At 43.7% G+C, this 16,279-nt stretch overlaps 1 protein-coding gene across 11 annotated transcripts in view; it reads left to right on the top strand.

Moving 5' to 3' along the window:
* SYT7 (synaptotagmin 7) overlaps positions 1-16,279 on the top strand; it is a 596,170-nt gene that overhangs the window by 529,866 nt on the left and 50,025 nt on the right. For all 11 annotated transcript variants that reach the window (XM_073574004.1, XM_073574013.1, XM_073574007.1 and 8 more), the window contains one exon: positions 3,386-3,555. In XM_073574004.1, the coding sequence (XP_073430105.1) occupies positions 3,386-3,555 (170 nt within the window). The remainder of the gene's footprint in view (positions 1-3,385; positions 3,556-16,279) is intronic.

The raw sequence follows: 16,279 nt of genomic DNA, 5'->3' as shown, positions 1-16,279 counted from the left end.
GGCAGACGATCGGGAAGAGATGAGATCTCGTGAGGTTGAGGAGCTGAGAACTGAAGAAGACAGTCACCCGGTCGGGGCAACTGTAGTGAGGGAAGTGTTCGTGGTAAAGCCAGAGCCTCCTGGCCAGGAAGAGAGCCAGGCCACGACCTTCAAGTTTGTGATTGATGTACCAAAAGACATGCAAGAGGTCTGTGCTGAGGAAGGTGTGCATGAGGCTTTCAAAGAGGCAGTCAAAGCGTGTAAGGTGCACTGGGCGCCTGAGACTCGGCAGTTGGTGATAATGTCAGCCAGGGAAGACACAGCAAAGCGGGTGGCTGTCCTGAAAAACATGCATCTGCAGTGTCTCCATGTCAAACAGTTGGTTAGGCGGAGTAATATGAAAGCTGCTTGACGCCTAGAGTTAGCAAGAGAGGCTATGGATCGGTTGGGTTTGCGGGAAAGAGGTATTTCCGGTACCCAAAGCTCTGATTGGAAGAATCATTGGAAGATCTGGGAAGGTAATACAAAACCTTATGAATATCTCTGGTGTGGTGAGGGTGAGGATCCCTCCTGATGATGAAGACCAGGTATCCACTGAAGAGGGTAGGATTCCCGTCCTGGTGGTTGGCTCCGTGGAAAGCCTGAGAAACTTTCGGATGCTCTTGGAGTATCGAGTGGGGTACCTGCAAGAGATTGAGCAGTTGAGGCTGGACCGTCGGCGAATCAATAAAGATCTTCGGAACACCAAGTGGCGGCCGCCTTCAACCCAAGATGTAAGGACCCGAAGGGTTCCACCAAGAAGTGACAGGGCAGATGGCCGAAGAATGTCCGCAGGTGGTAGTTTGACTGGCAGGATGACGTTGAGAGACCGTAGTTCCTGTGTGACCCTGAATGAGTCAGACTCAGGCCAGACAGTAGGCCTGATTAAGACTGATGACTGTACCAACCGGGGGAGCTGGTCAGGGAACGGAACAAACGGGGAGAGGAACGTGGTGACCAAACAGTGTCTGATGACGCAGACAGACTGTAACTGGAGGGCCAAAGATCAGGGCCGGTACTCTGACCGCTGGGGGCGGGGGAGGCCTAACGTAGAGATGAGGCCGTATGATAGAAGGAGACGGTTCTCTTGACCTGTGGGGCAAGGTGTAATGAGTGCCCGGTCTCAAGAGCCTGATGTAAGGTTGTGTGTTCAACCCCACAAGTTGGAACAGAGGGGGAGGTATGTGGTGTAGTGACCACTGTGTCCACTAGGGGGTGCTGTATGGATGTCCCAGGAGAGTGGATGAATGGCAAGATACTGAATGACCGTTATGTATCTCAAGGTGGGTGGCCTTGAGATGGAGATTTATGTGTGTTAATCAGCAGTGATACTGCTGACGTGCTGGTTCAATGTGTCAGGGACTAGTTACCTACAAACCCACCCAGGGGGTGTGTTTAATAACACTACTGTAATGTGTATATGTGTGTGAAGGACCTGTGATGAGGTCATAGTCATGTGACCCGGTGGGCATGGCTATGGACCATATAATGTGGCCAGGGTAGGTCACATGGGGTGAATGCTGGGACCCGATTGGTCCAGTGTGGAAGGTCCTGCTGAGATGGAGCTTCCTGGCTAACAGCCTGTGAAGTGGCTGTGGTGAATAGCTGCACGTGTCTGAGAGTTCCCAGGGGAGGGAATGAACGTCTGCAGTAAGCTGAAGCAGCCATGAGGAGACCCAGACGTGGGTGAGATAAGTGAGGCTAAGAGAGCCTGTATGCTGGACATTGTACAACCTGTGTGAACACAGGGTTTACAGAGTGAAGCTATAATGGACGCTCTGCTGTTTATATGCTGTTGCATATTGCTTTGGTTTATGATGATGAATAAACCTCATGGACTATACTGCTTTATGAAAACCCGTGCTGGATCTGGTTTTGTGGCGGCTAAGCGAGAATCCCCTAACTGAATGACAGCGCTACCTCATAATTGTTGGAGAAAGCTATGGGCATTGTTGTAGCCTTACATACATACATATCTATATATATATATATATACTGTATATATATATAGCAGTTCTCTAATATAATGCTGCTATGAGTTTTTTTCTTTTCTTTTGTTTTTTTTAGTGAAACTAAATAGGAGGATGAATTTAACATAACATCAGGAGTTTGCTATTTTAGCAGTTGTCTTATTTGGTGTTAATATAAGTATTCAAAACAAAACAGCAAAACTCATTTAGACTAAAAATAAAAATAGAACAAAATTGTGAAACCATCATAAGAATAATATACAGAATCATAATGACACTTATCACATTGTGCTGTTTGTTGCTAAAAGGAAGGAAATTGCTTTTCATATGGAAAAAAAATTCCTCTGACATTTTAAAAATGCTTTTAAGCCCTGTTACCAATGAACTGTCACAGAGACCTCATCTGCAGAGATATTACACTCCGCATAAATACTGTAATTGTATTGATGACTTTCTTATGATACGTGTGACATTTTTATCAATATCTTTCAAGTCCGGTGTCTTGGAAATTGTTCTTCTGCATGACCCCTGTTGCTATTGTCGTTGGCGCATGTAGAGTCAGGATTTTCACTGTCATCTTAGTTTAAAAGACTACAGGTATAGAGCAAGACCGGTACATGGGATCCCAGGGTGCCCTACGGCCTCCACTGACCTTGTCAGGCTTTCCATCACTTTAACGGCAAGAATAACAGTACATGAAGATCTGTTCTTGCCAGCAAACCTGATGGAACTGCAAAAGGAGCCTTCATCGCAGATATGATCACAGGCCTTTAGTGATATTCTTTCCAGAAAAGCAATGATTCTGGGGAAGTAAAGCTTCATAGTATGGCATCTGTTTAAGAATGGCACCATAATATTTCTCTCTAGCAATGCACAGGTGTATTTGAGCCTTTATGGCCTCATGAACATGATGCGAAGGCTGTATGGCGGTACATTGAGTGACAGTCCCATAGACATATGGAATTCAATGTGCCGGCATCCACTACGCCATCAGGGTCTATGTGTTTGGCGAGAAATGGAGCCATAATGTGGCCATGAGCCCTTACATTGTATGTCCATTTCCATGTACTCGTAAAGCAGTGTTCCCCAACTCCAGTCCTCAACAGCCACCAACAGGTCATGTTTTCAGGATTTCCCTTAAAATTGCACAGGTGAGATCTGCTCACCTGCACAGGCAATAATTCCACCACCTGGGCGATACTAAGGAAATCCTTAAAACCTGACCTGTTGGTGGCTCTTGAGGACTGGAGTTGGGGAACCCTGCTGTAAAGGGTTCCGCTAACATCAAGTAGTAAGGTAGATTTCCATATATTGTACCTGTATATCTAGGTAGCTCTTTATTTAGGACTGAGCACTCCAGGAGCAAAAAGTAATACTGTACTTTTCATGTTTTGCAGGATTCCCGTATGAGAAAGTTGTGCAGAGAGTCCTGTATCTCCAGGTTTTGGACTATGATCGATTCAGCAGGAATGATCCTATAGGAGAAGTATCAATTCCACTTAACAAGATAGACTTGACACAGATGCAGTCGTTCTGGAAAGAGTTAAAACCGTGCAGCGATGGCAGCGTAAGGAACACCATTACTATTGTATTGTTTATAGGAGAGATATGAAAAGAAGGGGTCTGTCCATCAAAACTGGATTGTGCCTACTGGACACCCAGCTTTGGAAAACTAGTTGCATCTGTTAGAACCGATTCATACCCATGGTCTTCAGAGATATTGCTTGGTATCTATACAGTGGTTCCTACAAACCTAAGATCATGAGGGACCCTTGGCGATCAGCTGATCTCTGTGGGATTCGCAATAGGATAAGTCGTGGTGGTAAAAATTAATTCTAAGGCCTTCTGAACTATATCAAGATGACATTGACTCTGACGATGTAGGGGCATTGTCTACTAGGCACATTGAAAATAATGGTTCATTTAATTCTGACCATAAGTATTTCCTTTTCACTAATACAGAACATAAATGAAAAATGTATCAGCCTTGACAAGTACAAATGGTTATCTGTATGCTGAACTATACCGGCTTATAATGTATGCAGTTTTATTGGGAAGATAGAGACGCTACAATCAGTTCTGGATAAAAAAAAAAGACGCTGCCGGTGAGAGGTTGGCAGCTTGTTGCAGATGGCAGGATTTGCACTTGTTAATATTCCGAATGCAAAGCTTAAGTATCACTCAGTGGCAACTGTGCAAGCGGCTGATTCATTCAGTAAGTCACGTTTGATGGATACGTGCATAATTATACACATGGCATATTAATATTCTCACCTGTCTGTGACTGACAAAGTAAGAGAAGTGAGAAAAGTATAGCTATAAATACTCATTGTGTATAAATATACCAGGACCAGAGGGCTAGATAGATAGATAGAGTGCCTTGTGAAAGTATTTAGCCACCTGGAGCTTTTCAACCTTTTCCCACATATCATGCTTCAAACATAAAGATACCAAATGTAAATTTTTGGTGAAGAATCAACAACCAGTGGGACACAATTGTGAAGTTGAAGGAAATGTATTGGTTATTTTAAATTTTTGTGGAAATGCAAAAACTGAAAAGTGGGACGTGCAATATTATTCGACCCCTTTAACTTAATACTTTGTTGCGCCACCTTTTGCTTCGATTACAGCTGCAAGTCGCTTGGGGTATGTCTCTACCAGTTTTGTACATCGAGAGACTGAAATTCTTGCCCATTCTTCCTTGGCAAACAGCTCGAGCTCAGTGAGGTTGGATGGAGATCGGTTGTGAACAGCAGTTTTCAGCTCTTTCCACAGATTCTCGATTGGATTCCGGTCTGGACTTTGACTTGGCCATTCTAACACCTGGATACGTTTATTTGTGAACCATTCCATTTGTGGTGTGGTAACCACTGTGTCTGCTAGGGGTTGCTGTGTTGATGTCCCAAGAGAGAGGATGAGTGGCAGAATCCTGAAGTATGGTTATGTATCTCAAGGTGGGTGACCTTGAGATGGAGACTTAGGTATGCGTATTGATCAGCAATGATATTGTTGAGGTGTTGTTTCAAAGTATAAGGGAGAAGTCTCCACGTAACTAGAGAGATGGGTGGGTTCTGGTTACCTACAAACCCACCCAGGGGTGTGTCTGAAACATGCCTATAGTAAAAGGCTATGTGAGTGTGTGAAGGACCTGTGATGAGGTCATAGTCACGTGACCCGGTGGGCGTGGCTATAGACCATTTAATGTGGCCAGGGTAGGTTACATGTGGTGAATGCAGGGACCTGATTGGTCCGGAGCGGAAGGTCCCGTGCGCAGGATTGTCTCCTGGCGAACAGCCTGTGTGTGGCTGTGTGTAATGGCTGCCAGAGCCTGAAAGTTCCCTGGAGGGGTATGGACATCTGCAGCATGAGTGATGGAACCATGTGGAGACCCTGACATGGGTGAGATAAATGTGGCTAAGAGAGCCTGTATGCTGGACATTGAGCAACCTGTGTGAACACTGGGTTTACTGAGGGAAGCTATAATGGACGCTCTGCTGTTTATGTGAAGTTTTGTTGATTGCTTCTATCGGTTTATGCTGCATAATAAACCGCATGGACTGCTATGTTTGATGGAAAACCCGAGCCGGATGTGTTTTGTTCGCTGCCAAGCGAGAATTCCCCAAGTAAATGACAGCGCTACCTCATACATTGTAGATTTTGCTTTATGTTTGGGATCATTGTCTTGTTGGAAGACAAATCTCTGTCCCAGTCTCAGGTCTTTTGCAGACTCCAACAGGTTTTCTTCAAGAATGGTCCTGTATTTGGCTCCATCCATCTTTCCATCAATTTTAACCATCTTCCCTGTCCCTGCTGAAGAAAAGCAGGCCAAAACCATGATGCTGTCACCACCATGTTTGACAGAGGGGATGGTGTGTTCAGGGTGATGAGCTGTTGCCTTTACGCCAAAGATATCGTTTGGCATTGTTGCCAAAAAGTTTGATTTTGGTTTCATCTGACCAGAGCACCTTCTTCCACATGTTTGGTGTGTCTCCCAGGTGGCTTGTTGCAAGCTTTAAATGACACTTTTTATGGATATCTTTGAGAAATGGCTTTCTTCTTGCCACTCTTCCATGAAGGCCAGATTTGTGCAGTGTATGACTGATTGTTGTCCTATGGACAGCCACCTCCACTGTAGATCTCTGCAGTTCATCCAGAGTGATCATGGGCCTCTTGGCTGCATCTCTGATCAGTCTTCTCCTTGTTTGAGATGGAAGTTTAGAGGGTTGGCCGGGTCTTGGTAGACTCCTTCCATTTCAATATGATCGCTTGCACAGTGCTCCATGGTTTGTTTAAAGTTTTGGAAATCATTTTGTATCCAAATCTGGCTTTAAACTTCTCCACAACAGTATCACGGACCTGCCTGTTGTGTTCTTTGGTCTTCATGATGTTCTCTGTGCTTCAAACAGAATCCTGAGACTATCACAGAGCAGGTGCATTTATAGGGAGACTTGATTACACACAGGTGGATTATATTTATCATTTGGTATCTTTATGTTTGAAGCATGATATGTGGGAAAAGGTTGAAAAGTTCCAGGGGGCCGAATACTTTTGCAAGGTACTGTAGATAGATAATAGATAGATGATAAATAGATCATAGATAGATAGCAGGGCTGTGGAGTCGGACACAGTAGAAATGCAGACTCCAAGATTAAACCCTTTCCAGTGTGGCTAATTCTCGATTTTATGCTTTTGTTTTCCTTCCTACCATGCATCTTGGGTTTTTTTTTGCCATATGAAGGCTTGTTTATTTTTTGGGGGGAGGCGATGAGTTATAGTTTTGATTTACACAGTTAATTTTTCCATACAGTCAACATGCAGAAAAAAATCCAAGTGCAATCAACTTGTTTAAAAACAAAACCCAAATTACTTGTGCAGTAAAAATTACCTGGAAACACGATTCTCCAGATCAGTGTGATGAAGGTAATATCAAACTTACAGTGGTTTGCAAAAGTATTCACCCTCCTCTCCTTGTTTTTTTTTTTTTTTTTAAGTTTTGCTACCTCAAAACCTGGAATTTCTCTGGATTTTTTGAGGGTTTGCTTCACTTCATGTAATGAGCATACCTACAACTGTGAACATGTGTTTCTCTTTTTATTACAAAACAAACAACAAATGGGACAAAATAACTGAAAACTTAATTGTATATAACTATTCACCCCCCTAAAGTCAGTACTTTGTAGAGCCTCCTTTTGCAGCAATTATAGCTGCAAGTCAGTTTGGATAAGTCTTTATGAGCTTTCCACATTTTGTTACTGGGATTTTTGCCCATTTCTCAAGGCAAAACAGTTCCAGCTGCTTCAAGTTAGATGGTTTCCCCTGATAAACAGAAATCTACAAGCCTGACCACAGATTCTACAGTACATTGGAATAAGGTCTTGTCTTTTATGAGGCCACTCCAAGACATTTACAAGTTTCCCCATACACCACTGGAATGTTGCTACAGCACTATGGGTCATTGTCTTGTTGGAAGGTGAACCTCCGTCCCAGTCTCAAATCACTGACAGACTGAAAAAGGTTTTGTTCAAGAATATCCCTGTATGCCGCACCATCCATTTTCCCCTTGACTCACACCTTTATCCCTGTCCCTGCTGCCGAAAAACATCCCCACCGTATAATGCTGCCACCACCGTGTTTCATTGTAGGGATGATGTTTATAGGGTGATGAGCTGTGTGGGTTTGGCACCAGACATAGCATTTACCTTGGTGGCTAAAAGTTCAATTTTGGTCTCATATGACCACAGCACCTTCCTCCATACATTTGGGGAGTCTCCCGCATGTCTTTTGGCAAACTCAGACAAGCCTTACAATTTTTAATTGTAAGTAAAAGCTTTTTTCTACCCACTCTTTCATAAATTCCACCTCTATAGAGTGTACGGCTAATTGTTGTCATATGGACAGATACCCAGTCTCTGCTTGGTAACTTTGCAGCTCCTTCAGAGTTCCCTTTGGTCTCTGTGCTGCCTCTCTGATTAATGCCTCTTTTCCTGGATGGAGAGTTTTGGTGGGTGGCGTTCTCTTGGCACATTGCGGTAATTGCTTGCACCAGAAATTGTAAGGCGCTTCATGGCAAAAGGGGTGAATACATATGCACATGCTAATTTGTAGATATTTGATCCCATAAATTTAATTTATGCCTTTATTTTTCTCACTTGACTTCACTTCACTTCACCAACTTAGACTATTTAGTACTGATGCATAGAGGTGCAAAATCATTACCGCCAGTCAGACAGCCACGGTTCCCATGCTGTCAAATGACAGCGTGAGCCCGCAGCTGTGATACTGTCGTAGGCCAATGGGACAACTACTCCCATCAGCCTACACCTGCTGCCACTAATAACAGCAAGAGTAGATGCGGCAGATTCTAAATAACAGTATATATAATTTTTTTTAAACGGCATGGATTCTCTTGTATTTTTGATAACCAGCCAGACAAAACTGACGGCTGCAGGATGCAATCCTCAGCTGTCAGCGTTAGCAAGACTGGTTATCAAGAAAATAGGGGTCCCCTGGATGTTCGGTCCGGCAGCTTCGGCCGAACTGGTACTCGAATCCCATTCACTTGAATGGGGGGCCAGAACATCCAGTGTTTGCCACAGCATGAGAACACCCGGTGTTCAGGGTGCCGAACCCAAACAGTAGCATGGACTCACTGGTGAAGTCTGTGTTGGAGTCCGTGCCCGATCAGTAGGTGTTTGGTACTGACCACGAACTTTACTGTTCCGGTTCGCCCATCTCTACTAATGTATCACACACAAATCGGATTACAACAGTATTTAAACACGGGTTGTGATGTCACAAAATAGGTAAAATGCCAAGATGGGGGTGAATACTTTTCCAAGCCACTGTAAATTGCTTTTTTATTTAAAGGAAACCTGATAGGTTGGATAACACTATTATTTTGCAGATATTGGGTTCATCTGCAGAGTAATAGTCTTATGAAGGTGCCTGGCCACTGTTCTTAAAGTGTGTCACCCAAAAGAAAATTAGATTTATTTCTCCCGGGAGCTGCTGGCTTTCATGCAAACGTAGATGGAGCAATCACAGTCTCTGCTCACAACACTGAGATTGGTGGCTGTAAGCACGCCTCGACACTGACTGACAGGTGCGCCCTATACTGGTGCACTGCAAAGCCAGCATATCAGGTGACTGCAACCGCTTTGGCATGCCAGTGTGACTGAAAGCCTTTGGCTTCCGGAAGGAATGAAGTTCCTTCTGTTTCATTACACTGGCGAGGAATCTCCTAATAATCTTAACCTGCAGATTAATCCTATATTTGCAAGTTAATTGCATTATCCAACCTGATAGATTCCTTTGAAGAGAAAATATTAGCAAAAAATATGAAATTTGTAAAATAAAAAAAAATATTAATATATTTAATCTGCATTTTTTAAGAATTGTATATTATTATTCGACAATGGAGCTCAGTTTTTTTGCATTTCGAGCTGTAGTATTTACTGGTACAATTTGAGGGTACATACGATGGTTTGATCACTTTTTATTGCATTTTTTTGGGTAACATGCAGTGGCCAATATATACAGCAATTCAGGTGTTTTGATTTTCTTTTTGCAGAAAAAGTAGGTCGCAGCACAATAGAAAAAAAATATTGACTTTTTTTTTTTGTTAATTTAATGCATTTACCATTCAGGTTAATCCAGTTTATATTCTCATAGATCAGACTTTTGCAAATGTGGTGATATTAAAAATATGTTTATTTTTTACTTTTTTATTATCTATTTTTTAAAATGAAGAAAATGGAAATGATTCAAATTTTTACATTTTTTTATTAAAAAATATTTATTTTTAATATCATTTTTGTTCACTTTTCACTTTATTTTCTTTCTGATAGCAGACTTGAACTGCAGAATTTCAGTATATAGTGAAATTGATATTCTCCTACAAAGCTAAGCTGATCTTCATAGGAGGACCAAGATGACGGAGTTGAGGCACTTTAGTAGGTGGTGGTAGGGCTTCCTGCACTCATGACTTGAGGAGGAGGGCTTATGGGAGCCAGTGTATGTGCACACAACCAGGCCATTTGAATGTCTCTGTAAGTGATTGACATTGGCATTTAAATGGTTAAACAGTATTGATCTTAGCTAGCTCCGGTCCCATGCAGATGCTGTCTCTATAACACAGCCAGTATATGCCCAGTATGGTGCAGGCTCAGTTCCTGAACCCGCTTCATACAGACAACACCGACATGCAGATATACAGTATGTGCATCAGATGTCGGGAAAGGATTAAAAACAATATTATTTAATACATTTTCTTAATCTTCATAGAAATTTACAACTGTTAATATGTTATGTTTTATCAATCAAACCTGGATTTCTCAAAAATATAATAAACAGTGATAGCCAGAGTGTTCTAAAGGTGAAAGAAAATCAGTTATCACCTCTTCTTTGTTCTTTTTTGTCCCTTATACCTGATATCTTCATGCTGCTCCAAGGTCCTTAGTTAAAGAAAAAGAAATACACATTATATATATATATATATATATATATATATATATATATATATATATATATATGTATATATATATATAGAATAGCACGTATTACTAAATATTTGCAATTTCTGAAGGACCCACATCCAGAGTATAGAAAAATAGAAGTGTTGAAGCTTATTTTACCAGCTCCACAGTCCTGATTAGGGATGAGCTGACCCATGGAACTTCTGGTGCCTAACCCAAACTTTATTCCAAAATTTGGTTTGAATACACAGTAATCTCCAGTGATCTCAGGCAGGAAGGTAGTTATAAAAAAGATTCCTTTATTTCTTTTCGTTAAAAGAGCATGTTACAGGTAGTGGTTACCCCAGTGGATGATAAAATGGGGTATGGATCTGGATCGCCCTCGCACCCAGGGCGGCGGGGTACTCGGAGCCGGGCCCACGGGTTTCAATGGGAGATGTCACGGCAGCTGCGACCCGGTCCTTGCTACTAAGTCCCGGCTCACTCTCGTTGCTGTTGTGCCCCCAAGTCTTGTGTGGGAATAAAGTGGTGACTAACTTCTATTCCTCCGGTGTCTGTCGCAGGACCATTAGTATCCATACAACCTCGGGGACCAGACCCCGGCCTTGCACTTAGGACTTGAGGAAGGGCTCTGCTCTAACCCTAGACCTTAGTCCACTTATTCTCCTTACGTTCCTTTCTAATATTTCTTTCTTATGGAGAATTAGGCTTTCTGAATATCTCTTTCCTGTACCAGCAGACCCAGGTCACTGAGGTCTGCTGCAGCACTTCCTTCAATCCATCCCACTCAGGGGATCTTCTCTCACAGACTGACCTAGTCACACTGCCTGACTGACTCCTAATGATCTCCCGCTCTCTTGTGCAGACTAAGCTCCACCCGCCTCCCAGCACGCTTCGTGTTCCAAGCAGGGAGCCACCAAAGGTGCTTTGCTACACTACTATGTTGTGCGGGATGCAGGTGTTGGAGCGTGGTCAGGTGTCTCCACCTTACCTGAATGGTGGGGCACCACACCTCAGGAAGAGGTGCAGTACCTCTGTGGCGACTGAACCCTCAGGGGCGCCACAGATCCATAATTAAGACTCCTTTGAGTTGAAACGTGTTGGATTTTTTTACCATCCACTGGAGTATCCACTACCTGTAACATGCTCTTTTAACGAAAAGAAATAAAGGAATATTTTTTATAACTACCTTCCTGCCTGAGATCGCTGGAGATTACTGTGTGTTTGGACTTGTATCTGCCAGGCCAGGGCAGCGCCGTGCGACGGTGTGGTTCCTGCTATCCGGAGGATGCTAAGTGGTGAGCTGAAACATTTTTTTTCATGAAGTTTGGTTTGGGTACCAGGCCTGTGCCAGAATCCGAACCATATTGAAAAGTATGGGGACCTAACCTTTGCGCTAACGCGAGATAAAAAAAATTCTCTCTCTCTCTCAGTAAGCTTCCATATGAAATCAGAAATATACAGAGGTCCATTGCGGCCCCGTAGACAGAGGTTGTGTGGACATGTAACGACATTTCTGTGTAGGGCCATATTCACAGATTTAAACCGCTGTAACGTTGCACACGTATTGGGCTGCAGAGAAATTTCAGAGCCTTGTGTAGTTGAGCCAGATCAGGGAGATTAATATATCAGAAGAATATTGGATTATTCACAGTCACAGCAATGTTAGGTGAGGATTTTACATCAGAGAAAGAGAATAACATAGTATTATCTGACTACAGGTCAGCTGGGACTAGATAAAAGAAAGAGAGAGACAAAATCCATTTTGCAGAACTGGAGGCCAGACGAGAGCTTACAATTCTGCAAGGGTCTAATTGATGCAGGTTTCTTCTCAGCCACTTCAGGCTTCATAATTGTAAAGTTAATGCGAATCTGTCATCAGAAAATGACCTATTGCTTAAACAAGGTTTTTATGTGAAATGTATTTTTGAAACTCGTTCATTTTTTTGTTGTTGTTACCTATATCTATAGAAAACAAAACAAAACTGAGCAGCATCCCTGAATAGAATACCCTGAATAGAATAAAGCAAGTGTGAAAAGGTACAAGTTACTATAACTGCATACTATACAATCAGAAACATACAGCAGTACTCTGGAAGCGCTAAGATGTATGCAAACACTGAATACAGTGGTTTGCGAAAGTATTCACCCCTTTGGCTTGTTTTGTATTTTACTACCTCATAACCTGGAATTTCACTTGGTTTATATTCTATGGTTTGCATCAGTTCATGTAAAGAACATGCCTATCACTGTGAAAATTTGGTTTTCCTTTTATTGTGAAGCAAACAACAAATAGGACAAAATAACCGAAAACTTCTTTGTCCATAACTATTCCCCCCCCACCCCCAAAGTCAGCATAGAGCCTCTTTTTGCGGCAATTACAGCTGCAAGTTGCTTCAGATAAGTCTCTGTGAGCTTTCCTCATCGGACCACTGGGATTTTTTACCATTTCTTAAGTCAAAACTGCTTCAGCTCTTTCAAGTTAGATGATTTCCTGTGGTGAACAGCAATCTTCATGCTGTGCGTATCCAGCCTGAAATGTGAACATTCCACCCAGCGAGGTGCCACAAGATTGTCCTCTAAAGGGGAATGGTCTGACAGTGGCTGTGTAGTACGTGTGCCGACTGAGGGGTGGTCCCTCCTGGTGGACGAAAAGCCTGGAGTCAGACACAGATGCTTGTTCAATTAGGTCCTCTTTATTGGGTGTCTTCTCTGACATCCACAGCAAATACGACAGCTTCTGTTCCCTGGCCTGGGTACCCGTTACCTCCGCTTTCTCCTGTCGGCGACGGCCCTCTTGGTCCTTTCACTGTGGCTGCCGTTAGGGCCACGGCCACAGCACTTCCCCGGTCGAGTCCGTCCGTCTGGTACCCCAGACGTCCTCTGTTCTCCAGCTGTCCTGTCAGGGCCACCTCTCCACTGTCCTGTCCTTCTGGAACTTTCCTTCCTTTTTATTTCCCTTTCCCTGGAATTCCGCTTCTCAGTTCCGTAACTCCGCCCACCATGACTCTGCGTTTCCTAGCTTCAGATGCTATGTCCTTTACTCACTATCCTATGTCCCCATCTAGTGGCCAAAACTCAGTACTACACCGTCTCTCACTGATGCTAGCTGTTTCCCCACACATATATACAAATTATGATAAAGCATTGTACACTGTTATGATGAGTCACCGAAGGAGGAAAAAACAAAATACCAGCTAAGTCCAGAAAAACCAGAGAGGTTGGCAGCTATCGGATTGCAGACCCCTGAACCTATCCACAACAACTAGCAGTAGCCGTGGGGGGTCCCTACGGTGCCCTAGACCCCTCGATCACAGCCCGAGAACTATATAGCCTAAAGACAAAAAGGGGAAAAACTAAACTGCCCCAGAGCAGACCCCAAAGCAATAGGCAGCCCCCAACATATAATGACGGTGAAGCAAGATGAAAACACTAACACAGATAGAAAGATAGGTTGAGCAAATGATGGGGCCCAAGCTAACTACATAGGACAGGCTAGGAAAGCTGCTGTCTGCCATCCGCAAAAACCCTATAAAAATGAGCCAACCGTCTGATAGGAAAAACAGGCCCTGAAGTCGCTAGGCTTCAAAAGACTATATCAGCACTCAGGTATAATCTGAAGACAGAGCAAAAGATCAACCGATCAGAGACAAAAATGGAATTCAGCTCACCCCTGGCCGGGGATGGCAGAACTCCCAAAAAACAAGGCAAAACAAAAAACAAAACTGAAGAGTACAAAGCAGAGCAGAAAAACTTAGCTTTGAGATGCAGGAATCAGACTGGTCTCCAAGAATCCAGCAGGAAAATCACCAGCCAGGAAGAAGGGTGTCGGCAGCCTTATATCCAGTCCTCAATTCCAGCCACCCAGTCATCATCTAGCTGCCCAGGTGTCTGATAATCAGCCTCACTACCTTCCTTCACCAGCGGAGGGAGTTCATCAGACCTCAATAGTGAAGGGAAAAATGAACTCACAACAGTACCTCCCCCTTGAGGAGGGGTCACCGAACCCTCATCCATGCCACCAGGGCGATCCGGGTGAGCCCGATGAAAGGCATGCACCAATCTTTCGGCATGAATATCAGAGGCAGAGACCCAGGAATTATCCTCCTGACCATAACCCTTCCACTTAACCAAATACTGGAGTCTCCGTCTAGCCAGACGGGAATCCAGTATCTTCTCTACCTCATATTCCATGTTACCTTCAACCAATATAGGGTCAGGAGGTGCCACCACAGGAACTACTGGTTCAACAAACCTCTTCAACAAGGACTTATGAAACACATTATGAATTTTAAATGTGACAGGAAGAGCCAACCGAAAAGAGACCGGATTAATAATCTCCAAAATCTTGTAAGGTCCAATAAATCTAGGCTTAAACTTAGGAGAAGCCACGTTCATAGCGATATTTTTTGATGACAACCAAACCAGATCACCCACCTTAAACTGGGGACCAACGGTCCTACGCCAGTTGGAAAACCGCTGGGCCTTTTCCTGGGAGAGAGACAACTTATCCACTACTTGGTCCCAGATCTGGTGCATTCTCTCCACCACAGTGTCAACACCTGGGCAGGCAGAAGGCTCCTCCTGCCCTGAAGAAAATCGAGGGTGAAAACCAAAGTTACAAAAAAAAGGTGACATCAAAGTGGCAGAACTAGCTCTATTATTTAAACCAAATTCGGCCAAGGGCAAAAATGAAACCCAATCATCCTGATCGGCAGAAATAAAACATCTCAAATACGACTCCAAAGTCTGGTTTGTTCTCTCCGTCTGCCCATTGGTCTGAGGGTGAAACGCAGAGGAGAAGGACAACTGAATTCCCAGCTTGGAACAGAAAGTCCTCCAAAATCTAGACACAAACTGAACTCCTCTGTCAGATACAATGTTCTCAGGAATCCCGTGCAAGCGAACCACCTGTTGCAAAAACAAGGGCACCAACTCAGAGGAAGATGGCAACTTAGGGAGTGGTACAAGATGGACCATCTTAGAGAATCTATCACAAATAACAGTCATTCTCTGAGAGACAGGCATATCAGAGATTAAAATCCATTGATATATGGGTCCATAGCCTCCTGGGCACCGGCAAAGGCATCAACAAGCCACTAGAGCGAGAACAAGGTTTAGACCGGGAGCAAGTCCCACAGGACTGCACAAAATTCCTGACATCATGAGACAAGGCGGGCCACCAAAAAGACCGACTCACCAGATCTCTAGTACCAAAAATACCTGGATGACCAGCCAATGCAGAGCAATGAACTTCAGACATCACTCTCTTCCTCCACTGGTCAGGAACATACAACTTTCCACTGGGACAACGCTCATGTTTGTCCTCCTGAAACTCTTCCAGAGCACGTCTCAAATCGGGCGAGATGGCAGAAAGAACTACCCCCTCGCCTAAGATGGTAGCAGGCTTAGTCACAACAGGAGAATCAGCAAGGAAACTCCTAGAGAGGGCGTCTGCCTTGACATTCTTAGTGCCCGGAAGAAAAGAGACCACAAAATCAAAACGTGTGAAAAAACAAGGCCCACCTAGCCTGTCTAGGATTCAAGCGCTTGGCCGACTCCAGGTAAATCAAATTCTTGTGGTCAGTAAGGACCACGACTTGATGTTTGGCTCCCTCCAACCAATGTCTCCACTCCTCAAATGCCCATTTCATGGCCAACAGTTCCCGATTCCCCACATCATAGTTACGTTCGGATGGAGAGAACTTTCGGGAAAAGAAAGCACAAGGATTCATTTTAGATGTCACAGGATCTTTTGGGGACAACACCGCTCCTGCACCAATCTCAGAAGTGTCCACCTCCACCTGAAATGGGAGT

This window comes from Dendrobates tinctorius, unplaced genomic scaffold (assembly GCF_039654945.1).
Source record: "Dendrobates tinctorius isolate UK_male_01 unplaced genomic scaffold, ASM3965494v1 ptg000037l, whole genome shotgun sequence".
Classification (NCBI taxonomy): domain Eukaryota; kingdom Metazoa; phylum Chordata; class Amphibia; order Anura; family Dendrobatidae; genus Dendrobates; species Dendrobates tinctorius.
The sequence above is the reverse complement of the archived record's forward strand: the minus strand, read 5'-3'. Positions and strand labels throughout refer to the sequence as shown.